At 45.0% G+C, this 23,760-nt stretch overlaps 11 protein-coding genes across 11 annotated transcripts; 9 read left to right on the top strand and 2 right to left on the bottom strand.

Moving 5' to 3' along the window:
• Positions 1–427: 427 nt before the first annotated feature.
• GLAREA_08560 (Acyl-CoA N-acyltransferases (Nat)) lies at positions 428–1,171 on the top strand (the record flags this gene model as incomplete). The annotated part of the gene is made up of 1 exon (XM_008090604.1): positions 428–1,171. One exon carries the CDS (start codon positions 428–430, stop codon positions 1,169–1,171), a length of 744 nt encoding a protein of 247 aa, XP_008088795.1.
• Positions 1,172–2,456: 1,285 nt separating this feature from the next.
• On the top strand, positions 2,457–3,476 carry GLAREA_08561 (GroES-like protein; the record flags this gene model as incomplete). The annotated part of the gene is made up of 1 exon (XM_008090605.1): positions 2,457–3,476. The coding sequence occupies one exon, from the start codon at positions 2,457–2,459 to the stop codon at positions 3,474–3,476; it is 1,020 nt and encodes a 339-aa protein (XP_008088796.1).
• A 704-nt stretch (positions 3,477–4,180) lies between these two features.
• GLAREA_08562 (uncharacterized protein) lies at positions 4,181–5,606 on the top strand (the record flags this gene model as incomplete). Its single annotated transcript, XM_008090606.1, has 3 exons — positions 4,181–4,208; positions 4,259–4,426; positions 4,474–5,606. 3 exons carry the CDS (start codon positions 4,181–4,183, stop codon positions 5,604–5,606), a joined length of 1,329 nt encoding a protein of 442 aa, XP_008088797.1.
• Positions 5,607–6,709: 1,103 nt separating this feature from the next.
• Positions 6,710–8,060, top strand: GLAREA_08563 (Pectin lyase-like protein; the record flags this gene model as incomplete). Its single annotated transcript, XM_008090607.1, has 5 exons — positions 6,710–6,912; positions 6,974–7,120; positions 7,171–7,296; positions 7,347–7,443; positions 7,500–8,060. The coding sequence occupies 5 exons, from the start codon at positions 6,710–6,712 to the stop codon at positions 8,058–8,060; spliced, it is 1,134 nt and encodes a 377-aa protein (XP_008088798.1).
• Positions 8,061–8,971: 911 nt separating this feature from the next.
• On the top strand, positions 8,972–9,754 carry GLAREA_08564 (uncharacterized protein; the record flags this gene model as incomplete). Its single annotated transcript, XM_008090608.1, has 1 exon — positions 8,972–9,754. One exon carries the CDS (start codon positions 8,972–8,974, stop codon positions 9,752–9,754), a length of 783 nt encoding a protein of 260 aa, XP_008088799.1.
• A 3,056-nt stretch (positions 9,755–12,810) lies between these two features.
• On the top strand, positions 12,811–13,143 carry GLAREA_08565 (uncharacterized protein; the record flags this gene model as incomplete). Its single annotated transcript, XM_008090609.1, has 1 exon — positions 12,811–13,143. One exon carries the CDS (start codon positions 12,811–12,813, stop codon positions 13,141–13,143), a length of 333 nt encoding a protein of 110 aa, XP_008088800.1.
• A 1,717-nt stretch (positions 13,144–14,860) lies between these two features.
• On the top strand, positions 14,861–15,555 carry GLAREA_08566 (uncharacterized protein; the record flags this gene model as incomplete). Its single annotated transcript, XM_008090610.1, has 2 exons — positions 14,861–15,074; positions 15,128–15,555. The coding sequence occupies 2 exons, from the start codon at positions 14,861–14,863 to the stop codon at positions 15,553–15,555; spliced, it is 642 nt and encodes a 213-aa protein (XP_008088801.1).
• Positions 15,556–16,564: 1,009 nt separating this feature from the next.
• GLAREA_08567 (S-adenosyl-L-methionine-dependent methyltransferase) lies at positions 16,565–17,314 on the top strand (the record flags this gene model as incomplete). Its single annotated transcript, XM_008090611.1, has 1 exon — positions 16,565–17,314. The coding sequence occupies one exon, from the start codon at positions 16,565–16,567 to the stop codon at positions 17,312–17,314; it is 750 nt and encodes a 249-aa protein (XP_008088802.1).
• A 690-nt stretch (positions 17,315–18,004) lies between these two features.
• On the top strand, positions 18,005–18,883 carry GLAREA_08568 (uncharacterized protein; the record flags this gene model as incomplete). The annotated part of the gene is made up of 2 exons (XM_008090612.1): positions 18,005–18,263; positions 18,315–18,883. The coding sequence occupies 2 exons, from the start codon at positions 18,005–18,007 to the stop codon at positions 18,881–18,883; spliced, it is 828 nt and encodes a 275-aa protein (XP_008088803.1).
• A 184-nt stretch (positions 18,884–19,067) lies between these two features.
• On the bottom strand, positions 19,068–20,417 carry GLAREA_08569 (L; the record flags this gene model as incomplete). Its single annotated transcript, XM_008090613.1, has 1 exon — positions 19,068–20,417. One exon carries the CDS (start codon positions 20,415–20,417, stop codon positions 19,068–19,070), a length of 1,350 nt encoding a protein of 449 aa, XP_008088804.1.
• Positions 20,418–21,257: 840 nt separating this feature from the next.
• Positions 21,258–22,976, bottom strand: GLAREA_08570 (Cytochrome P450; the record flags this gene model as incomplete). Its single annotated transcript, XM_008090614.1, has 2 exons — positions 21,258–22,795; positions 22,844–22,976. The coding sequence occupies 2 exons, from the start codon at positions 22,974–22,976 to the stop codon at positions 21,258–21,260; spliced, it is 1,671 nt and encodes a 556-aa protein (XP_008088805.1).
• Positions 22,977–23,760: the final 784 nt, after the last annotated feature.

Genomic DNA, 23,760 nt, shown 5'->3' on the forward strand with positions numbered 1-23,760 from the left:
TCTGTGTTGCTTTTGATATGTGGATATTAATCGCAATAGAAAGTCTACAGAAATCGTGTTCTGTATTCGCCCCAGTGATTAAATCAAGTAAATAGATGAAATACGGTATATCCTAACTTGAGGATTGTAGTCAAAATGTGCAATTACCACGCCAAGTGGTTGGCACCCCGCGCCTTAGCCGGAGCCCTCTAAATCAGGAATAGAAGCGCATATTCCTCTATCAAGTAACAAAACTCGAGCTTCCTGTTCTCGACAACCCAGAGTCATATCATTTACTCAGCGGCACAGTCGCTGCAATGCACCAATGACATCATGTCCATCAACCACAACACCCAAACACACTTATCCTAAGGTATATCCCAAACAATTACTCACATCTTTTGCTCAGTAAACCTCCCTCCCATCAAATCTTCCTATTACTGTTACAATGCGCAACCCCCCAAACCAGAACTCAACCGGTGGAGGACACCGCTACCCCGCACCGCATCTCTCACCCGCCACACCCCTCGACATCCCCGTGCTGGCCGAAGTCATAATCGCCGCGCACACCCAAGACCTCTTCGGCTGGCTGAGTTTCCCAAGCGAAGCCGACAAACGCAACGCCGTAGCGATTCTCATCAAAGACCTCGAAAAGGGGCTTGCGAACCCTGGGATCCGCGTTGTGAAAGCGGTGGATGTGGAGAGTGGGGAGATAGCCGCCGTCGCGGTGTGGAAGTTCCGGGGCCATAGGTTTGATGAGATTGAGGAGGGTCTTGATGTGTTGAGTTTGTTGTCTGGGGTGGGGACGAGAGCGGAGGATCCGCGGAAGAGGATGGGGGATTATCTCGGTATGAAGTTTTTGGAGTTTTTTACTGCGTGGTCGGATAGTACGAAACATCTCTATCTGGCGTTTTTGATGACAGCTCCGCGATTTCAGCGGCGTGGGTATGGGACGGCGTTGTTGAAATGGGGTCATGAGATTGCTGATAAGGGAGGGCTGCCGTTGTTTTTGGTTGCTTCGCCGGTGGGACATCCGTTGTATCTTCATCAGGGCTGGAAAGACGTGCATGAGTATATCAATCTGGATTTGAAGGAGTGGGTGGAGGGTGCTTCTGGGGGTGATCGCGGTTGGGGGACGTATACGTTTTATCCTATGATGAAATTGCCGGTCACTGGTGAGAAGGAGAGGTGATTGAAATTTCTGAGCGCAGTGCTATAACTGTCGGAGGTGGATTCAAGCAAGGAGGATTAATCTACTTAGCAGGAAGATATACTTGGTACTTTGAGTTGGGAACTGGGCGGCAGCATTGAAAGAGGTGGTACTCTTTTGCTCATTGGACTCCTAATCAGTTGAAACGGTGGCTGGCTGAAAACTAGTATATAAAAACTCATCTCTGGAAGCGAGAGGTGACTGTTTGAATTTGATAGATAAGATGGCTGAGTAAAGTTTATTCATAGCTGAACGAGAGAAGGTCTGTTGCGAGATTCTGACTTTTCTTGCACTGACTTTAGTATTGGACCCGGGTCCTACCCACGTGATTTCGAATTCCAATCCCGTTCTCTGTTATATGATAGACTCGGATTCTACTGCTTAATTCCGTGTCAGAAAGTAGAAAAAGTTCTAAGAGTATTTCCATATATCTTGTTAATCCGATAAATCGGACATGGACATTACATGTAAATCGGCGATATGGGTAAGCGATGCATATTGCAGGAGTTTCATTGGCTCGCACCATTTAAAGTATGCGTCTTCGATCGAAATTCGGATTTACAACAGCCAATGCCATGTGAGTCTCGGAGATAGTCTAGACTCTTTGTGACGATGTATGAAGGCTTGAAAAAGCGGCATGACGTGTAGTGCCGTCCGAACATTCCATTGTGCTTCGGCATGGCTTTCGTTTGCGCTTCTCGTTGGTTACTTTGTGCGATAAGCTGGGCTGGCACGACGTGCTGGAGAAGAAGAACGAAAACCGTATGTTAGTGACGATAACATAGCTCAACGACGACGACGCTCAAAAACCTCAAATTTATGTTGAAGGTAAAGGTAAAACCTCATATTCAACGCCAATTTTTTCCGACTACAAAAACGTCCCTGTAGGCGAGTTGTAGGTGAAACTGCAAACTTGGGTTTTACCCGTTTCTTTCTTTCTCGCTGGGGCACAAGTTGTGTACCAGGGCTTCCTTGGCGTTGAATTATATTCGTGCAAATGCCGAAAGGGTGCTGCTTTTTCCATTGCCTGGAGGGGTAGTAAATGTGTGGATCATAGCTACTAAAGAATGAGGAGGAATGACGATTAGCATATAAAAGAAACCATAATTCCACAGGAACGGCCTATTCACAACATCAACACAAAACAAAACCGCTCTCATAATACTACCAAGAACTCCATCAACGAGTCCTGCTGTCCGCTTTTATGAACATTATTTCAAACCTCCCTACCACACTCAAGTCCACTGCGCAAGCTGTAGTCGCAAGCATGACTTCAGTCCCAAAGAGCTACAAAGCAGCTGTTTTTGAGAAGGCCAATGAGCCTTTCGCTTTGAAAGATTTCGATACCCCAACACCAAAGAGAGGAGAGATTCTGATTCGTGTCATCGCCTGTGGAGTATGTCATAGCGACAATGGTGTGCATTCAGGGGCGTTTGGAAATTCATTTCCAATCATCCCAGGTCATGAAGCTATTGGAGATATTGTCGCTGTTGGAGACGGAGAATCAAAGTGGAAGGTTGGAGATCGAGCTGGCGGAGCTTGGCATGGAGGTCACGACGGCACGTGCAAGCAGTGCCAGCGCGGTCAGTTCCAGATGTGCAAGAATGCGGTTGTCAACGGCGTTACCCGCGATGGAGGTTATGCGGAATATCTCATCTTGAGATCAGAGGCTGCTGTCAACGTCCCCAAGGATGTTGACCCTGTTGAATATGCTCCGATCCTATGCGCTGGAGTCACTGTGTTCAATTCTATTCGAGCTCAAAAGATCGTCCCTGGAGATATTGTAGCTGTACAGGGTCTTGGAGGATTAGGCCATCTCGCCGTCCAGTACGCCAACAAGATGGGTTACAGAGTAGTTGCTCTTAGCTCTGGCGACGGAAAGAGAGACTTCGCAACGAAACTTGGAGCTCATGACTATATCAACACTTCTCAAGAAGATCCGGCCAAGAAACTCACAGAAATGGGGGGTGCAGCTTTGATCGTATGCACCGCGCCAAATCCAAAGGCAATCGGTCCATTGACTGGTGGATTGGAAGCTGGAGGTAAAGTGCTGGTTCTTGCTCCATGTGGAAGTATCGAAGTCAATACCCTCGACTTGATTTCAAAGGCTAGTTCTGTCACCGGATTTCCTAGTGGCCACGCATTGGATAGCGAAGAGGCAATTGCTTTCACGAAGTTACATGGTATCAGATGTATGGTGGAGAAATTCCCACTCAAGGATGTCCAGAAAGCGTATGACCATATGGTCAGCGGAGATGTTAGATTCAGATCGGTTTTGGTGATGTGAGCATAAACATACCAACTTTTCGGAATCTTGACCTTCTGGCGCCAATTTCTCACTTCAGAAGTCTGAGCTTGGTTTGTTGTTGAAAGCCTAGGTAGTCTTCTAAATCAATATTCGTAACGCTTTCTTTCCTGGGTGCGGATTGTGAAAGTGTTAAGAAAGTGTCAGATGTTGTGTTGGCTTCAGGTATCAGACTGTGACCATAATTCTCATGAATGCAAATATTCTTGTAGTCTTGTCTAAATATCAATCAATACCTCGGGTAGGTTCTTCTAGATGTGTAATATTTATGTTCGTCTGGTCGCGTCCGCTAGTCGGTAATTCGACAAGAAGGTGGGCTATTCGCGCTGATTATTCCAGATATGCAGCGCATAATGCTGAAAACCTAGACCGGAGAACATGTCTTCGTCCATGGCAAATGAAGTAAATCGAGAAATACTTATTAGACAACTATAGATGTTAGAGAAAGGAACCCGTTACAGATTTGGGAGTCAGACGCGTTTTGACACGTGATTTTCCCGGATGTCGGGCTTTAGCCGGCTACGTCTCCTCTCCCAAAACATTTAGGTCCAAGCACCAAGCCTCAATCCGCTCAATCCTGAGCACATTATTGTGTCAAGATCTAACAACGGCCTCATGTCTTACTGCTGTACTTAAATCCAGCATGGTACTGTTATATTTTGTTGCCACTTTTGTAGGTTAGAACAATGGTAAATTCTGTAGCTCGCGATGCAGGTACGACGATACCCGGACGTTTGGAGGGCATTTGCTAACACCCATGATAGCTTCAATGTGGCCTAGTATTTCGACGGAATTTCTACGAGCAGAGCTAGCGAGACGAGATGAAGCAACCCCTACTGCGAAGCCAGAGTGCGGATCGGGGGTCAAAGGCAGTTACAATACATCTGTACACGTTGGCGCATTGATCTTGATCCTCGTATTGAGTACAGTTGGTGGGTACCAACCACTTTACAGAGTGTCGTTGCTGACATTTGAACAGCATGCGGATTTCCTCTGATATCTCGATCCTCGAAATCATCTGGCCCCAACCGATTCATATTCTTCTCCCAGCATTTTGGTACCGGTGTCTTGATTGCGACGGCATTCGTACATCTCCTCCCAACAGCGTTCACATCCCTTACGGATCCATGCCTACCTTTCTTCTTCAGCGATCGCTACCCTCCGCTCGCGGGTCTCATAGCAATGTTTTCGGCATTGATAGTTGTAGGAATTGAGATGTTCTTGACAACAAGAGGGGCGGGTCATTCACACTCCCATGGAGAATCTTGGGAGTCGGTATCGGATAGTGAGGGGCATAATCCCGGCCACACAAATGGAAATGCGAGTAGGAAGCAGAAGAAACCTAATGGGAGAATGGGGAGGCTAGGGCTAAACCACCGGCCACATGATATCGCACTAGGAGACCTAGATGCTTCAGAGGGCCTAGTCTCTGGGGTTTCACCTCTACCTGTTTCTACGCCCGAAATCAAAGAGCCAGAAGGCACTCGAATGTGGGATGAGGACGATGATTCGGATCTCGATCTAGACGAATTGGATCCAACAGCCCAAGCTCTCGACCCTTCACATACAAACGTGGAAACTAGCGAAGATCCAAGTTCTTCATTGTCGGCCGAGGACAAGCAGAAGCGTCAGATACTGCAGTGTCTTATGCTTGAAGCCGGAATTCTGTTTCATAGCATTTTCATAGGTATGGCTGTATCTGTTGCGACTGGCCCTCCGTTTGTTGTTTTCCTGGTTGCCATTGCTTTTCACCAGTCCTTTGAAGGACTTGCACTCGGATCAAGAATAGCAGCTATCAATTTTCCCCGCCATTCGCCGAGACCCTGGCTTATGGTACTCGCATACGGTACCACGACGCCAATTGGGCAAGCAATCGGGCTCGTTGTTCATAATCTGTACGATCCGCAGAGTGCCGCCGGTTTACTAATGGTGGGCTTCATGAATGGTATTTCCAGTGGACTGTTGCTTTTCGCTGGTCTGGTACAGCTTCTGGCAGAAGATTTCTTGAGCGATAAAAGCTATGTCGCTTTGAAGGGAAAGAAAAGGGTTGAAGCATTTGCTGCCGTTATCGCTGGCGCGACTTTAATGGCACTGGTTGGAGCGTGGGCTTAAAGCTTATTGGGATTAGACATTTGCATGGTACGGCGCAAAGGAGTAAATAACTATTGGCTATCTGGTGACCAATTTCCGGCCAGATGGAGCATGAAGAATTCATGTTTGCTCTCAGAGGATCTATGAAGCTGTATCTAGTATTATGCAAGCTGTAAGTGTATGGCATCTTTGACTGGAGGGACGAGATGTTCCTAAACACCTTTGACCGTGACCTGTCGAGAGGGGGTTGCTGTATTTAACTAATGCTGACAACTATCCTTGAGCGTCCATAGCTTGGCAAAGGTCAGTGTTTTTCCATCAAAGGCGACCCGGTTACAAGTATAGGGATTGTAATTAAGTATGGTCCGAAGCATTCAAGCATAATTACGCCCGCTGTTTGGCATATACCACCTTCCCCACTCGTCCACTTAGTTCCTCCGGATACTTTCCTCTTCTGGCGAAGCGTTTCTTCTCAGCCACAGTAGTTGGTGCGCTACAACCAGCTCTCGACCTGTGACCTTTACAAATTCCAAAAGGGATTTTACAGCGGATCATTTGTGGAAACTCAGCGGCATCTGCAAAACAATGCCATTCAAGTGGATATTCCAAACAAGCGGTTCGTCCGTTTTGTTCTACTGCACGTGGTAGAGCCTTTATAAACGTTTGTCTTTGAAGCAATGCTGGATCAGCCGACTCAACTCGGAATTGAATTTTTCCATTGTCAACAACTAGAAGATTTCAGGTGTACAGTCTCCGCGAGATACCGACAACATTGCTTGAAGAGAGTCTTGAACTCATTATTCTAGTTATTCTTGGCGTACGCGCGGTACTTTCCGGTCTTAATCCATCTCTAATTTGTTCCCCTGGACCATCCTTTAATCCTGATATGTGGATTAAGAAGACCCATATGCCGATGGGCCCCCACAACTACGGACATGATCCCACGAGGATAGACCCTCCGACGAACAGAGTGATAGGGGAATTATGGAATTATGGAAGAGATATAAGAGTATCGCTATTCCGCAATACAATTCCTTCTTCACCTCTTCAGCTTGCAAGAGTCTGTCCATTCATTCCAACATACTTGTCTTTCTTGTATCATACATTCGTTTTATATCTTCGCTATGCGATCTTCTACTCTTTTCACTGCGCTTGTCGCATGCACTTCAAGCGTCTTTGCTGCTGACAAGGTTTACGGTGCTGCTGAGGGCTTCGCCAAAGGTGTTACTGGAGGTGGAAGTGCCGCTCCTGTTTACCCAACTACCAATGCTGAGTTGGTGAGCTATCTTGGAGATAGCTCTGCTCGTGTTATTGTCTTGACCAAGACGTATGTTGCTCTTGATATCATATCCCGTAAACATGTTTCTTGGCTAACTTTACCACTACAGTTTCGACTTCACCGGAACCGAAGGCAAGACAACATCAGCTGGTTGCTCGCCATGGGGAACTGCTGCGGGATGCCAAATCGCGATTAACAAGGACAACTGGTGCAAAAACTATGAGCCAAATGCTCCAACTGTCAGCTCCATCACATAGTACGTTTTGTTTAACTCGCTTCGCTCGCTTGCCTTCTAACACTCTTTAGCGACAATGCTGGTGTCCTCGGTATCACTGTCAAGTCTAACAAATCCCTCATCGGTCAGGGAGCCAAGGGTGTCATTAAGGGTAAGGGAATCAGAATGGTGTCTGGTGCTAAGAACATCATTATCCAGTGAGTTCCTCAATTACGACGAAAGCTTGGGCTTTACTGACCTCTTCCAGAAACATCATGATCACTGAGCTCAACCCTCGTTACGTCTGGGGTGGTGATGCTATCACTGTCAACAACGCCGACTTGATCTGGATCGATCGTGTTACCGTAAGAACCGAATCTTCCTCTCGTGTCAAATTTCTCCTGCTAACTTTTGCACCCAGACCTCCCTCATCGGCCGTCAACACTACGTCCTCGGTACCGATGCCTCCAACCGCATCACCCTCTCCAACAACTACATCAACGGTGTATCCAGCTGGTCCGCCACCTGCGACGGCTACCACTACTGGGCCATCTACCTCACCGGCTCCAACGATCTCGTCACCATGAAGGGCAACTACATTTACCACACCTCCGGCCGCGGACCAAAGGTCAGCGGCAACACCCTCCTCCACGCCGTCAACAACTACTGGTACGACTCCACGGGACATCTCTTCGAGGCCACCACCGGCGCCTACATCCTCGCCGAAGGCAACGTCTTCCAGAACATCAAGACCGTCGTCGAAACCCCTGTCACCGGTCAGATCCTCAGCGTGCCAAACGCGGTTTGCAACACTTACCTCGGACGCGCTTGCCAGAACAATGGCTTTGGATCTTCCGGTACTTTCAGCTACGCGAACACTGGTTTCATGTCCAAGTTTTCCGGCAAGAATATTGCTTCTGCTGCTGCGTACACTGGCGTTGCTGCTAGTGTTAAGGCTACTGCTGGTTACGGACACATTTAAACTCCATCGATTCTCACATTTGGTTGGGGAATCTGAGATGTGCATACCCGCCTTTTTAGGGTACGCATACAAAAGCTATTTTCATGTATATATTGTAACCAAGAAATCTTGTACAAACGATTTAACCTACTTTCTTCCGAAGTCAATTGAACTTTGGCAAGCCTTACTCGACTTACTCTTTTGATTTCTTTCTCCTGTGTTACTTTCAAACCTGTTTGCTTTCTGAAATAACGCAACTTTAGCAAGCCCTTAACTCGTTCTCATTGATTGCTGTCTCTTGCGTTGTCTTGTTTCCACGTCCAACCCAATGTTTGCTTTTGGCTCGTCCGCGTCACTGTGATTGTCATTTTTGAGTCAAGGTTTGCAACGGCCCAGCTATTGATACGTCGACTTACTTCCGTACTGACAATGTTGGATCTGCAAACAATTTGTCATTCTGTTTGCAGCAGAATTATGTATTAAAGCATCATCAACTCCACCAACCTAGACATCAAACTAGCATTGACTCCCATCAGGGAAACACTTCCATCTTGCAACTCCAAAGCATTTCGCAATGTAGATATTACATCCCCCCTTCATATTTGAGCGACGTTCGTACCAATGGGCCGGAGCTCGGGTCCGATTCGGCGTCAAGAAATTACTTTTCATGTACAGTTTCTTGACTTTCAATTCACCACCGGCAATCGCAGATGATTCACTACCACAGCAATGGAAGAGAATGACGGCTTGTGCGTGTCTATGCTGCTGCCTGGACCGTCTGGGAGGGGTACAAAAGTCTGGTCTGCGATGGGAGGTGTGCATCTTCCTTGGATTTTCGACAACCTCGATTCGAGAGGGGTCTGTGAAACCCAGACAGCACCTTCTACAGACAAACGACCCTTGTTGACTTCTCTTTAACACCATCTCTAAATATGCCTTCCCAAATCAAGAAGAAAGAGCAAGCAGATGAGAGGACTCAAAAACAAGAGCAACGGAAAGCTATCGTCGCTCACTTAGCGGAGATACCAAAACACAACGCCTTGACGGTCACAGTCGATGGCAGTCAAATTGTATTGAAAATCGACGTTAATTTCAAAAAGGACTCCTCTATCTCCTTGATTGGGAAGGACGATGGCCCTAAAAAAGACCAAGGTTCGTCAGACTATAAAACAAACATCATTGCGAAGGTGGTTTTGGATGCTAATCATCTCTTCGCAGTTCTAACTCACGTCCTCCACGTCATTGGCCAGTACAAAGAGATCGCCACTATTGTTAGAGTTGGCATCTTTTACGGCGACCCCGAAGACGAATCTCCAGTCCTTAAACACAATCAAACCAAGTTTCTCCGTAGCTTAGCAACGTTGCTCAACAGCTTCACGCGAGCTAACACCATCAAGATTGGCGTCAAGATGCTTAAGGAGATCCATTGGCCCCAGGCTCGGAACAGTGTCTGCTTTTGTTGTCTCTCCTTGAAGGGATGGGAGCTTTATCTAGGATACGATGTCCCCGGTCAAGAGACCACCTGGAAACAAGTAATTGAAGGAAGCCCTCTCGATAGACGCTACCTAGGATGGCAAAAGGTCTTGAGACAACGGTACGAAGCGAGATTAAACAACGACGAAGCAGTCGAGGCAGCTGCTGTCAACGACACCCTTCCTCAAGCGAAGACTCCAACTGGAAAGAAAGCCTCCGAGGTATCCACTAAGCAAGTTTGAGGAAGAATTCTATATCCGGTATCGATGGGGAGATTTAACGACCATGGACGTACACAGAGAATTTGGACAAGTCAAGCCCTTCTTTCATATTCCGAAACTCCTGGATAGATATGTGCGGTTGTTAAGGTTTGCCTCAAAGAGCCTCGTTTTAGCGCGGTCAAAGTCCTGATTTCTAATCGTTTCAAGACCAGCTTTAAAAGAACTGTTTGGTTGATTGATATTCTTGTATTTAGAAGCACCCTTCAATCAAGATATCAAACAAAGAATTATCCATTCCACATCGGCTGAGTTATCCATTCAAATATTCCCGTCCCCGCTACTTTTTTGCCAAAAAGGTTGTTGACCATTCTGATTTGTCGTATTGGCCTCGTATTCCTGGATCTCAGAAATCACTTTGAAATGGCGATCGCTAGTACAAAAGCAAATACTCTTCTCAGCTTTCCAATCTACTAACAAGCCTTTAGCCGCCATGAATGAGGAGTGTGCCAACGAGAAAACTACAAGACATCAGCAACGCAAAGAGCATATGATAACTCTGCGACAAGACCTCCAACATCATTAGAGTACCAGAAGGAAGCAATGATACTTTGGAGATTAAGACCAAGTTCAAGAAGAGTTTAGCAACCTTCCTCGCCGTCAAAAAGGGCGTCGAAAAGATTAAGATAAGTCGATTTTTACAACACTTACACACTTGGACCTTGCTAACATCGTCTTCACAGTTCTCTTAGGTATATTACACATCATTGGCATACATAGAGATATTGCCACAAAGATTCTCCTCCCCACATTCTGCGATCCTGATCGGTAGCTTGGCGCGAATCACCAACCGCTTCAGGAGAGCACCCTCTTTCAAGATCCGAGCGAAGTTTCGGAAGAGATCTACCACTCCGAAGTCAGGGATGGCGCTGTGATCTACTTCCCCGCGCTACAGGGCTGGGAATTCTGTTCTGGTGCAGACCTCGTTGGTCAACAGCTAACGCTGGTGACAGATTTGCGAGGGTAGGAACTGGGATAGATGATTCCTATCCTGGCAAAAAGTTCTAAATAAGGCGATGGAGGAGCGCACCACGACGGTGGAAGAGGGATTAATCTAGGTGAAACCTGCTGCTGCCTCGAGTTGCAGATGGACTACACCGGGTCCGATGACTTCGCTGTCGACTGTCGACTGTTCTTCCTCTCGGATAACCTTCTCCTCTAGTTCCAAACAGCCTACTATTGGAGCGTCCTGGTAGCTCAAATAACAATTCTCGGTAATCCGGGGAAATTTGTTGCAAGATAGACGACGGCTCTAGGAGAGTTTCATCAGACCGAAAGAAACAAGAAGAATACTGATTCAGTATCGTTCGACTATCAGCGGCTTATTACAATATCGTCCGGAAAATGAGCTTTGACAAACACAAGATCATTTCAGTACAGCAATTAATTTACTTCACCCAAGCAGAATCACACAAACCCCAGAATTTACCTGCAATTAACACACAATAATGCGCAACGCACAGCCCGTTGCCGAAAGACAACAGAAACTAGTGGTATCTCGATTTATCAGAGATATGCCGTGCATGAACAAGTATTTTGCTACTCGAGTCAGTGGGAGTTGACCTAGTCAATATAACAGGGACCAGAGCATCTATCCTTCTGGTAGAAATGAGGTATTTGAACTTCCATGTGTAAAGATGGTGTTACACTGCTTTTGCGGTGGCTGTACTTCAGTCACTTAAGATCAGGTCTCAACGGAATCACTCCTCTACGTTTGTCTGATTACTGAATCGCTCTGATCAACCTCTGGGCGGTAGCAGAACTCCTTACGGGACCACAACTGAAGCACGTTAAAATATATTGACTCGACTTGTGCAATCCCAGAACAGGTGACAAGCCGAGAGACTCCGTGATGCTTAGCTCTTCGGTACTAGCAATTAAACCGAATTTATCCAGGGTCGATGGTATTAAGTGTTGTTTCCATAGTTCTATAATCTTTTGGGATACGGACTGGGGAACTGCTCAGACACTTTCACGGGAGAGGCCAGTAGAAAGATGATCAAGATCGAATCCACGGAATACTCTCGAGCAACCTCAAGTTCGAAAAGGACTTGTTGAAAAATCCCTATTTAAGAAATAGATTTAGCCCCTATAATAAAGTAAACACAGCATACTTATCTAGCCAAGCGAGCAATAATAAATTTTTGAACAGCAAACAATGTATCTAATATGTAGAGATGTTGCGTCAAGTTTTGAGCATATTCGTGAATAAAAGGCACTGAATGATACTGAATAATATTCTACTTGCCTCAGTAGATCAGAGACTGGAACCATCTCCTAACTTGGTGGGTATTCCAAACCTTCTGTAACTCTTTCATAGCAATGACACAGTACTTTTACGATATTAAGTTTATGATAAAGAAACCACCTATACATCCCGGTAAGCAACCCTAGCATTCAAATGAATTACTAATAAAGTTGAATGGAGAGAGCTGCACAATCGAGGTAGAGTATAAATCGAGCACACTTTCATCAAAGTCAAGGAAACCCAAAACAGATTGCTGGGATCACCGATTAGCAACAAAATGTTGCGGATATGGTCGTCGACGACATCAGGATTGATGGTAAGGGAAAGAATCGTCAGGCGTAACTATAGCGAAAAACTCACTTAGCGAGTAAAAAGTAGTGAACTTTTTAGTTATGCTAGTTGCAATGCTTGGGGCTGTCGCCTTGTGGATGAACAACAGGCTTATACTAGTCCTGTATTATGACACACTTTGCGTACAAAAAGTAGAATCCTAGATGATTGAAGAATGCTTGAAAGGTCACTAGGTGAAATTAAACGGGGTGAATGATGGAGTTGTCATGAATATTTCGGTATTTTGATACACGTTAAGACAATAATAATTTCTTTATTGACCTGTTAAGTGCAAAAACTCACGGGTTTGGAGTCCCAGGCCCAAACCGTACGGGTCACTGAGCGATATAAGTTATTTAGCAAGGGTTCGTTTGTATCCGCAGCCGGGGAAGACAATGTTGAGCTTCACTTGCTTTAGTTGAAATTCGTCTTAACTTCATTTATGGATTCTGTTATCTTCGATCCTGCATTCATCATCTCTCCACTTGCTACAGATCCTGTCAAGACAAACGATTCCCCTACTTCATCCAAGGCTACGATTTTTCCCGAGAAGAGACATACACTCGTGGATCAAACTATCACTGAGGAACTCAAAACCATGGCTCTCAAGTTCGCAAGCCATATCCCCGATGAAAAGTTTAGTCCTGCAGAGATTCAAGGATTTCTTCTGAACCGTCGGGATGATGCGAAGAAAGCTTTGGATGAGGTTGCAGGTTGGGTCGAGGCTCTTTTGAAGACAAAGAAGAAAGGAAAGAAGGTTGTCGGAGCTCATTGATAATTCTTCTTCCTTGTGATTTGGAATTCTCTGAACTGTATTAGAAACTTTTAGATTTCCACTGAGAATAGATAAGGTGATAAGATGGTGCTGGATTCATACGTTTGGTATCAGTCATTAGACTACTTATACTAAATCAGTTCTTTGCCACAAAGCTTCACTTCCTCACTATGGCTTCTAAAATCAAGCAGTGATTATGTGACCGATAAATAAACCTGACTCAAACGTTGTGCAAGGTACAATGAGACTTGCTATTCGTTGTCGATTTGGGCTTTGGTTTGCGATCGACATATACATCGTGACGTGTTACCGAGTCGAGAGAGTAGAGTGCTTCAGGCTCTAATTCACTTCGCAAATATAGAACATCGTGTTGGCAAGATTTTTGAAAAGGTGCAGTTTAATCTAAAATTGAAGAATCAAGGATATAGCAATTTACTGCATTCAGACCAGCTACTCAAAAGTAAGGCAAACAAAACTAAGTAGGCGTGTTATCAGTCTACCCGACCCTGTGGATATTCGACGCGTTGGTGTCGTAAAAGTGGGTGAGAAGGCTTGACTCCATCGTGCAAGCACAACACAGGGACGAGAAAAACTCAAATTGCGTAGTGGGGGTAATTAAATATCAGATACGTTTACTCCAATAATTATGAGCTGTTATAGTAGAAGTCCAAGGCCCCATCGGACTGTCTTCCTCCACTACAATGGCTTACATCAGAACATGTGAGAACAATTGCTTTACCAGCTGTATTATATCCGATGGTCTACCTATCAGCTATAATCTCAAACAAAATCGCAATCGTCGTAAAATAAGGAGGCCTATGCAACACAACCTGCAGCTTGTTGAGTATACTTTAGTTACATCAAACTGACAAGCAATCATTGGCTGGGATGGAGAAACTATAACAAGTTACTAGCAAATAGGCCATACAAGCAAGCTGGCGGAAGGATCATGTTCAAAGCAACGGTAGGGTTCAAGGTTTATGCTGGGTGAGAGGTATTTTGCCGCTCCCTGGTCCTTTACCCTGTAGTAGATTTCAGCTGCTTTTACAAAGCTTGACATACAACAGAGAACATCATGTAGACAAATTAATATAGAGTTTCAACAAATGATTTACAACAAACACTGAGCAAAGAAGTAAGACTTGGCAATCATGCAAAAGTCAACAGTCAACAGTGAAGCAATTGTCGTATCAACCGCTGACCATTATCAATTGGCTCTTCTTCAGGACTCTTATCATCTTATCTGGTCCACCGTGTGAATCACGTTGATAAGGTAATCTTAACTCAATTAAATTCACAGTCCAACGTAGAATCTTCCCCTTCGCCGGTCAATAATCGTATCAAAATGGGCTCGCCGAATGCTAAGCGAGAGCCATTGCCACCACACAATTTCCCAACAGGAACATGGCTGTGAATCATCTATACCTGACTTCTAATTCACTCATGAATTTTGCTCTAATTTGGTATGTTTGTTGGTGGAGCTAGGTGCTAAGTTGGAGTATAAATGCTCTGCTTTCTCCCCCTCTGCTACATCTTTCCTTTCCAACACACAACATTTCTGTTCAGCAAACTACATCTTGAGTAAATTTCAAGCTTTCAATACTGTTACACCTTCACACTCGTTTGACACTTCAATTTGCAAATTCTTCTTTACATTCTTTCAGTCACACCAAAGACTCTCTACATTCGTTCAACAATAACAAACAAAGTATACACAATGCCTGCGCAAACCAAAAAGGAAGCGAAAGCCCAACAGAAGGCCATAAGAGCAGAAGAAAATAAGCAGCGTGTTGAAATACTTGCTCAGATAACACGACACAGAGCCATCGACCAGGAAAATGAAGGACGAAATTTAATGGTAGAATGTAATTTCAAACCAACATCGCCAGTCACGATTTTTGGTACGGGCACCGCTATTGGGACCATGGATAGTGAGTAACATTATATTCCTCTTGCAATGTCAAAACTTGCTAATTATTTTTAGTCGATCAAAACATATTGAAATCGCTTGAAGAGTACAGGTCTCTGACTACGGACCTCAAGATCAAGTTTGTTTTTCCTCATCCTGATGAAGAGTGGGATTCACGGATACCACAAGATCAAGAAAATTTCATCCTTGAAGTCGCAATGATCACCGACACTTTTGAAAACCTGAAGACATTTGTTGTTTATTTTAAAGTTGAGACCAACATTGAGAACGCTTGGCCACAGTTAAGAAGTGCAGCTCACTTTTACGCCAATAAATTTAGAGGTTGGGAACTGTGGGTGTGTTACATGGGGGAAATTGTCGACAAGGACAACAAACCAACCGGCACACCAGTATATAAGCAATGTGGAGCAGGAGGCCCACTAGACAGGAGCCTGAGTGGGTGGAGGAAAGCACTCGACAAGAGATATGGTGGAGGAAATTAAGAAATACCTTAGACATGGCGCTTCAAACAACTCTAAAGCAATTCCGGCTTCCAATTATAGAAATTATGTCGAGTATTCACTGTATTAAATGCAGGATCCAATCAAACATCTGAATGACTACGTTACTTTCCTTCCAAGAATCATCATCGTTTGTGAGATACTTCAAAGAAGGCTGCATTATGAAAAAAGTCAAATCCTCAAAACTTGCATTTAACTTACTTTGCATTCTGCTAAGTGAGATAACATTGCATCGATGTTATGTTAATGGATTGTTCCTGCATTTGTAAGACCAATGTATTATGGGGTTTCCGAATGATCTTGTGCCAATATTTTGTTGTTTTCGAGACTTGGCTTGGGGTATCGGCTGCTAATGCACATTTGAAGGACGATGTGCATGTAGAAGGGACCCATCCGAACAAGATCTCTGTCTAACGTAATGGCTCGTAGAACTTCCGTGTAATAATTTGGCATACACCAATCCCTTGAACAGTCAATCAGTTGCTAGAGAACCATTAAGAGTTGGATGTCTGCCAAAAGACTTAATGCAGACACCGGAACGACTTCGTCGTGGGGAAAAGACGCAACGTCCCGCACGAAGTCTAACATATGCAGATGAACATATGCATGACCGGCTTTTAAATCCTTGATTGTATGGCAGTTGACTTGATTGAGGGGAGCTCGCATTATCATATATGAGCATGCATACAAGAGTTCCCAATCCGGTGGATCTCCAGTGAGTTCCTCCAATAGCGCCTCGCCACGCAGCTACACAACATCTTCCAACAAGCAGAACGGGTTTCAATCAACCCAATTGGCTTCTTCGAAATTTCAACAACGGGCAATGGCGACATAGCGCATGTAGATAGTCTTACATGGGGACGGATAATCCCCATTCTTGGGGTTTGAGGATGTATATGTACAAGTGGCTGCAAACGTTGTGGTACTGTACTTGACGCTGTGTTACAGTTCTTTTGACCAGACTTCCCACAGAAAGAGAGTTGAATCCAAGATGTCCGAAAACAAATCTCAAAATATCTACGATGATCCAGCCTTCTATTCCCAATATGAAGGTCTTGATCGACAGGTCCACGGACTCGCTTATGCTCCAGAATGGCCGGTTCTTCAGTCCCTAATGCCAGACCTCCAAGGTGCCAACGTTCTTGATCTCGGATGTGGAAGTGGTTTTAGCTGTCGATACACTCGTTCAAAGGGTGCTGCAAGTGCACTGGGAATTGATGTTTCTGCAACCATGATCGCGCATAGCAAAGATCATCCAGCAGACGATGCAATCACTTATGAGCAGCGAGACTTGGAGGATAATCTCGAGCTTCCAGACGAGAAATTCGACTTTGCGTTTTCATCCTTGGCTTTCCACTATGTCGCCAATTTCGAACAGCTGATTCCTCAAATCTTCAAAGCTCTCAAACCTGGAGCCAATTTTCTCTTCACGACTATCCATCCCATTCGATCAGCTGGGGAGGTACGATGGATCGAGCATCTGGGGAAGCAACAAGCTTGGCCCGTGACTGAGTACCTGAATGAAGGTCCAAGAACGATTGAGTGGTTGAATCATCCTGTCAAGTTCCGTCACCGCACGATCCAGACTTATTTCGAGGTTCTTTTGGGAGCTGGATTTCAACTATTGAACTTCAAAGAGTGGAGTCCTAAGGAGGAGGAGTTGAAGGAGTTTCCTTTTTGGAGCCTCTCTGGAGGTGCTCCTATGTTCATGGTCTTCAAGTTTCTCAAGCCTAAGGTGTAAATAACAAGTTTTTTCATGATTCAGAGGTGCATGTTTGTTTCCTCCGAGGGATATTTAGTATGAAACAAGTACGTGTAACAGCGGCTGGATATAAATCTCATAGTTACATATCAAATAATACTCGCTGACTTCCCTGTATCTAAGTCCCAATGTGACATTCCAATCGACACCTTTTCAACTCATCCTCCTACGAATTCTCGAACTCTTGACTGAGCATTACTGAATAACATCGGTAGATGACTGATCGTAATCTTCCACTGTGAATTGAAGGTGCTACACAATTGCAGTGAATTGCCAGACTTCAATACTTCTCATGAGATACCACTGCTGCCTAACTCAACCCTTCCAAAATGTTTCCATATTGCTGTGAATGACTTTCGCTGTCATCAATTTCCAGATTTCCAGGTGATTCACAGACTAGCGTCTCCAAAAGTATTTGTCTGCTTGCACGTATAAAAACTCTGACTTGCTCCGGTTTGTTCTCACCAAACAACTTTCAAACTTCAAACTTCATAAATCAAGAGTCAGCTCGATTCAAGCTCCAACACATTCGTTTCAGACTCTCTCGTTAGACTTCCTCTCACACTATATTCTTGTACTCCTGGTCATCATCTGCTGTCACGCCAGCAAATCCACCGTTAATACACCAGACCGATTCTTGTTAAATATTTGACCTTTCCAACCGTCAACATGGGCAAATTCTCCAAGGACAACAGCAGGGCTGAGAACAAAACACCAGCACAAAAAGCCTTCGATGCATTCCGTGCCGACCTAGAGGCACAAGAGCGTAAGAGCAAAGCCGAGGCACAGAAGCCAAAGCCACTCGTACCCATCCGTCACGACGCCATCGAGGTGTTACAAGATGGAACCAGCATCAAAGTGGATATCAACCTCATTTCCAGCGACCCTAAGTCCCTCATCAAGACAGATAAGGAGAAGATACAAACTGGTAAGTGGTAATCTCGGAAGATATGAACAGCAACTAATAGACCTCCGCCAGTGGATTTCGAGGTCCTGAATTCCCTGTTCACGTTCCATGCCCAAGCACAAGACGTCACGATGCACATTATGCTGCCACTGCCAAAGGAGACAAGCTTCGCTCTTGCACAGAATCAACGGCGGTTTTACAAGAGTTTGGTCCACTGCCTCAACAGATTCAACAAGCTCAAGGCCCCAAGAATTCTCTTCAATCTAAAGGCCATCAATATCAATTCCGAAGCATCCTGGATCCAGTTCAGCGATGCGGTTAATTTCTACAAATTGAAGTTCGTCGATTGGGAGCTCTATCTCAAGTGTGCAGGAAAGCAAACGGAAAAGGTTGTAATTGGAGGACGAATCGACCGAAGGCTTGAGGGTCTCCGACGAAAGATTATGTCGGTCGCTGGGGCACGACGTGGAGAAAGCAGTGCCGAGAAGAAGGTAGCTGCAGTCGTCGAGACTCCGGCAGAAGGTGGTAATGCCAACAAGAAGGCGACTGCCATGAAAACCCCACCAAATGATTCCAATGCCGACAAGAAAGTCGCAGAACTTGCAAACCAACTGAAAGATAGCCGTATTAGTCAAAAGTAGACTGAGTGTTGTCATGTTAAACTGAGATAGAAAAGATAGACAAAATAAATGTTCTCTAGTCTAGTATCTAAAATCTATCGCTGATCAGCGCTGTGACTAGAACTTGTCTCTAAAATTCTAACCAAACACCTCGCTCTCCATACCTCATAACCATTATTTCGAGTTATTCCATCTAACGCTGAATCTAAATACCCTCTAATTCTTCACGAACCTCTAAGAAACTGGGTCTATCCATAACAATTGGATTGGAACACTTCCAATGCAGGGAGTTTAACTCTTCTATCTTCATAGCATCTTTCTCGCTCGCTCCAGAACCCGCCTCGTCGACCTTGTGCTCTACCAGACCCAACAGGTCCTCGACCAAGTGGCCGAATGCAAAGACTTCCAATCTCTCCAGCATCTCTGAGCAGTCGTGATCTTTGCTGTAAATGGTAGCAGCTCCGAAGTCTCCAAGAAGCGCATGGCCGGTCGACTTGTCGAGCAAGATGTTGTGTGCATACAAATCACCATGCTTGATACCTCTTTGATGAAGGTGTTCCGCGGCGCTTGCAATACCCAGAAGGATATTCTTGCAGGTCTCGACTGTGAAGACCATATCGGGATGGAAAGAATCTCTGGTACAGCTTTCTAAGGTCGGTGGTAGACCAAGATTAATGTAGACCGGAGGAATGAGTTCAAGTACGAGGCCTTTCTTTTCTGGATGGCCATGAATCTTTCCAATTGGATCGATGAGGTTTGGGTGTTTACCGGCAGTGATGCATGCGTTCATCTCGTCAGCGGGAGATCCATCACTTGTGAGTTCTCCTTTAAATAACTTAACCGCAACCGGTTTCTTTTCGGACTCCGTCTTCCAGGCTCCCTTCGAGATAATGCCAGAAGCACCCTCACCAAGCAAATGTTGAACCTCCAACTGCTCCCATACAATATCATCCAAGGCTGGATTGTCATCCGAAGTTGTAGCACATGGATTGCCAGCAAATGATAAGAATGAAAGCTCAGGTAATTGGAGGAGCCATTTCGGGAGTTCTGTGATCTGATTTGAAGATAATCGCAAAAGTGAAAGTTTACGACAATGCGCCATTTCCGCTGGTAGAGACGTCAATCGATTTCCAGCCAACATACACTTCTGAAGCCTGTGGCACTGTCCGATACTAGCAGGAATCGAAGAGAGCTTATTATTCGTCAGAATCAACCATCGTAGTTTTCGTGGAAATGAGTTCTCTGGTATCTCGGTCATGTGATTACCCCTGAATGCAACCATCTCGAGAGAACGGCATAATCCAAGCTCCTTAGGAAAAGTTTTGAAGCCGCAATCTGAGAAGAATGCGATCTTAAGCTTATGTAACCTCGAGATATCTTTTGGAAGTTCTGATAGAGATGGATTTCCTGACAGATCCAGAATTTCTAGTGTGTCGAAGGCATCTAGAACTTCTCTAGGAAAGGTTGATATTCCGGAGGATATCTTAATTTTCTTCGCGCCCTTGTGTGATCCGTTGCTCTTATCGGGCATGGGTTGACCATTTGATGTCGACATATTGGAGCAGTTGCAGCGGTTGGTACGGCTTGGGTCGAAAGACGATTGGCAACAGTTGGCAGTATCGACAACCAAAGCGAGAAAGCGAAAGTGATGACTTGAATGAATGAATGAATGAATGCTCTATGATAGTAAATGAAAGAAAAGATTCTAATGGATGTTGTGTCGCTCTGATGCCCCAAGGACGCCCGAAAAGGAAGAGAAAGACCTCGAGCAACCGAAAAGCGAGATTGATCCACCAGGCGATAAGATCACGTGTTTTCTGACACATTGCCCCAAAGAGTATCGGATTACGGAACAAGTCCGTGGAAGACTGGTGAGATACATTGTTTCGGAATACAAAATCTATTATATTTGTAAATGGATTCTCGCATATATTGGTATCTATGGGATGACTTTTTACTTTTGTGGTTTGATTTGGATGGCTGCGGTCACATGATCATAGCACTACTGCGGGACAAACAACAAAATATGTTCAATTAATCATCGAAGCCGCTGCTCGAAAAAGCGTGTTCGAAATTTATTCCAACTTACGACCAAAAAAAGCGTAAATGTAAATCCAGGGCTCACGATCTCCCCAACTGGACGAGCGATCAGCTAAGCGAGATGTTGATTCCATCTCTCGAAGAACTAATCTTTTACGAAATTATAGAATATATGTACCAGTTAACTATCTAGAACATATTGTCAACTCTCCTACCAAGTACTTAATTCAATATACTAAATCCTAGACAGCACGGATCCCGAACTCGCTGAAAGACATCGAACAACATAATATGGCGCGGGATATGACCGTAAGGTCTCTTTCATTAGCTGACTTATCATAAGCTACGAAACAACTTAATCATCCTTCTTCGACTTCTCCGGCCAACTAGTCCTCTTCTTAACTCGAACATAAAAGTTCATCGGCCTCACTAATTGAAAGGAAGGATCATACTCTACAGGATCCTGGCCAACCTTTTCAAAATGATACCGATATATCAACATAGAAATGATAACTCGGACCTCCTCCAAGGCAAAGTTGAACCCGATACACATTCTTTGACCTGCAGCGAAAGGTACGTAAGAAGCCTTAGGTCGACTCTTTACTTTATCGGTGTTCCAGCGATCGGGATTAAATTTGGCTGGATCGTCCCAGATCTTAGGGTTGTTATGGATATGATGTATTCCAATGATCATTACCGTGTCTTTTGGTATCCGGTAGCCACCAGGTATAATAACATCGGCAAGTGCTGTTCTGCCGGGTTGGTAGGAGGGGTTGTGCAATCTCTGGACTTCCTGAATCAAGATCCCCAAAAATGGTAAGGAGTTTGCGAGATCTGGAGTCCATTCCGTATCCTCTGTAACACCGTAATCAACAAGCTCTTGAAGAAGCCTTTCTTGATTGCCCGGATAAGAGGCGATGCTGAACAACATCCAAGAGAGCAGACTGGCAGTAGTGATGAAACCGGCGCCGACAGTTACCAAGGTGGCGTTGCTTCGATACTTCTCGGGAAGCTTATTTCCGTTCTGGTCGGTAGCTCTGACCAGATAGTCGACGATACAAGATGCCTTCAATGCCGCATCTTCGATAGGAAGATCATCCGTCTGTTTGCCGTTCGTTACGTTCGCCACAGCTTCCTCCACCATCTTCTGCACATGAAGCTTATTTTCTTTCAGCTTTTTGGGAGCACCCCATGGAATATGCGAGTACCAATCTCCCATTGTTGAAACCTGCTTGTTGAGCTCCAGGTTCTCTCCAACACTTTTGACCAGGTCGTGGAGTGGCGCATCAAGCGAGTCGAAGTGGTGCAAATCCATGTTCAAAGCAAGTTTGCCAATGGCTGTTGATCCCACTTTGAACATGTACCGGTAGACATTCCATGCTTCCTCCTTTTGATCAAACTCATCGAATACCTTAAATGCTTGTTCGGCTGTATTTTGCATTTGCGGGGTATAATGGCGAACGGCTTTTGGACTCAAGGCAGGGGCCAAGAACTTATGAACAACCTTCCAAGCCTCTCCATCTGTGTCCGAAAGGAAGACACCTGCCATTGGATCCTTGATCCCGTACAAAGGATGGTCACTGTTAATTTTCTTGGACCAGAAACCACCTTCTGCAAAACACACATCGGCTACTTTTGGATCATTAGTGTAGTAAGTAGTACGACCCATATCTGTGGTTTTGAAAACTGGGCCATATTGCTCAAACAGTCTTTGATGGTTTCCCAAATGGTCGGGGTAAACCTCATAGTAGCTTCCTGCGATAGGGATACCTGCAGGTCCTGGTACATCCCGAACTTGATTTCCATCTACAAGGATACCAATCGGTGAAGCTGCGTCAGTGAAATTGTCAAGATCATCAAGCACTCCATCCTGCTCGGTTTGGAAAGAAATTCCTGTTCAGGGTTAAAGCTATTTCTTGACTTTGGCATTTAAACACATACCATCTGGTTGGGCAATAGAGAAGTGTTGTGCAACAGTGTGTTGTAGCACGTCGAAATTGTTTTGCAAATCAACCTCTATCACTTGAGCACTACTAGCGGGCTGACCGACAAGATTGAATGTTTTCTTGACCATTTTGAATTGCTTTCGATTGTTGATGGATGCAGAGTCCTCGGAACCCAAGCGATTTTATCAAAGGTTGCTTCAGGATTGGCAATCGGCAAGGACGGTTATTCCAAATTAAAAAGCAAGAGACTAACTTAAATTCCAATCTCAAACTCTATCAAGCTTGCTGTCTGTAGCAACTACCAGTTTTCCTCGACCAGCCTAAAGGAGCGGCCGCCTCCAGGGCAACTGGATTGTGGTCTTCCCACAAAATTCTTGTCCATGTATATGTCATGGCTTCACAGCTCAAACGAACTCTGGCCCGATCACATGCGACCGGCGCATAGCAAATAATGTGTAACATTGATTCCGCGCGCAAGTAATTCGTGACAACTTGCGGCTAACCTTGGGGGCCGAGGACCGACGGTATCGTGGTGCCGAACGGGTAGTATTTGAAGCTATAGCTATGCTAGTTAGCACTCAATTAAGCGCTGAACCTCTAGCCACTTGTGGACCCGCCGTTAGCCAGAAAATTCCAGGGATTTTAAGCTCATTCTAGCTTTTGGGCGAAAGCCCCTATGGGTCCACTTGATCGCTTTTAGGATAATGCTAGAATGACCTAAGATAATGGACTCAACATCAACTCCATCGAAGTTTAATAGTTGTTTGTATCCTGTAGGGAGCTTTCGTGTCTTCCATTTATGCAAGCTGCTTTTTCTCGAATCAAAGTCAGTACCATAACATCAAAATAGGCGAAGTCAAGCAAATTAAGTTGAGCGAGGTGCAGAAGCACAAGACAAAGGACGATCTCTGT

Source organism: Glarea lozoyensis (assembly GCF_000409485.1).
Source record: "Glarea lozoyensis ATCC 20868 chromosome Unknown GLAREA9, whole genome shotgun sequence".
Classification (NCBI taxonomy): Eukaryota; Fungi; Ascomycota; class Leotiomycetes; order Helotiales; family Helotiaceae; genus Glarea; species Glarea lozoyensis.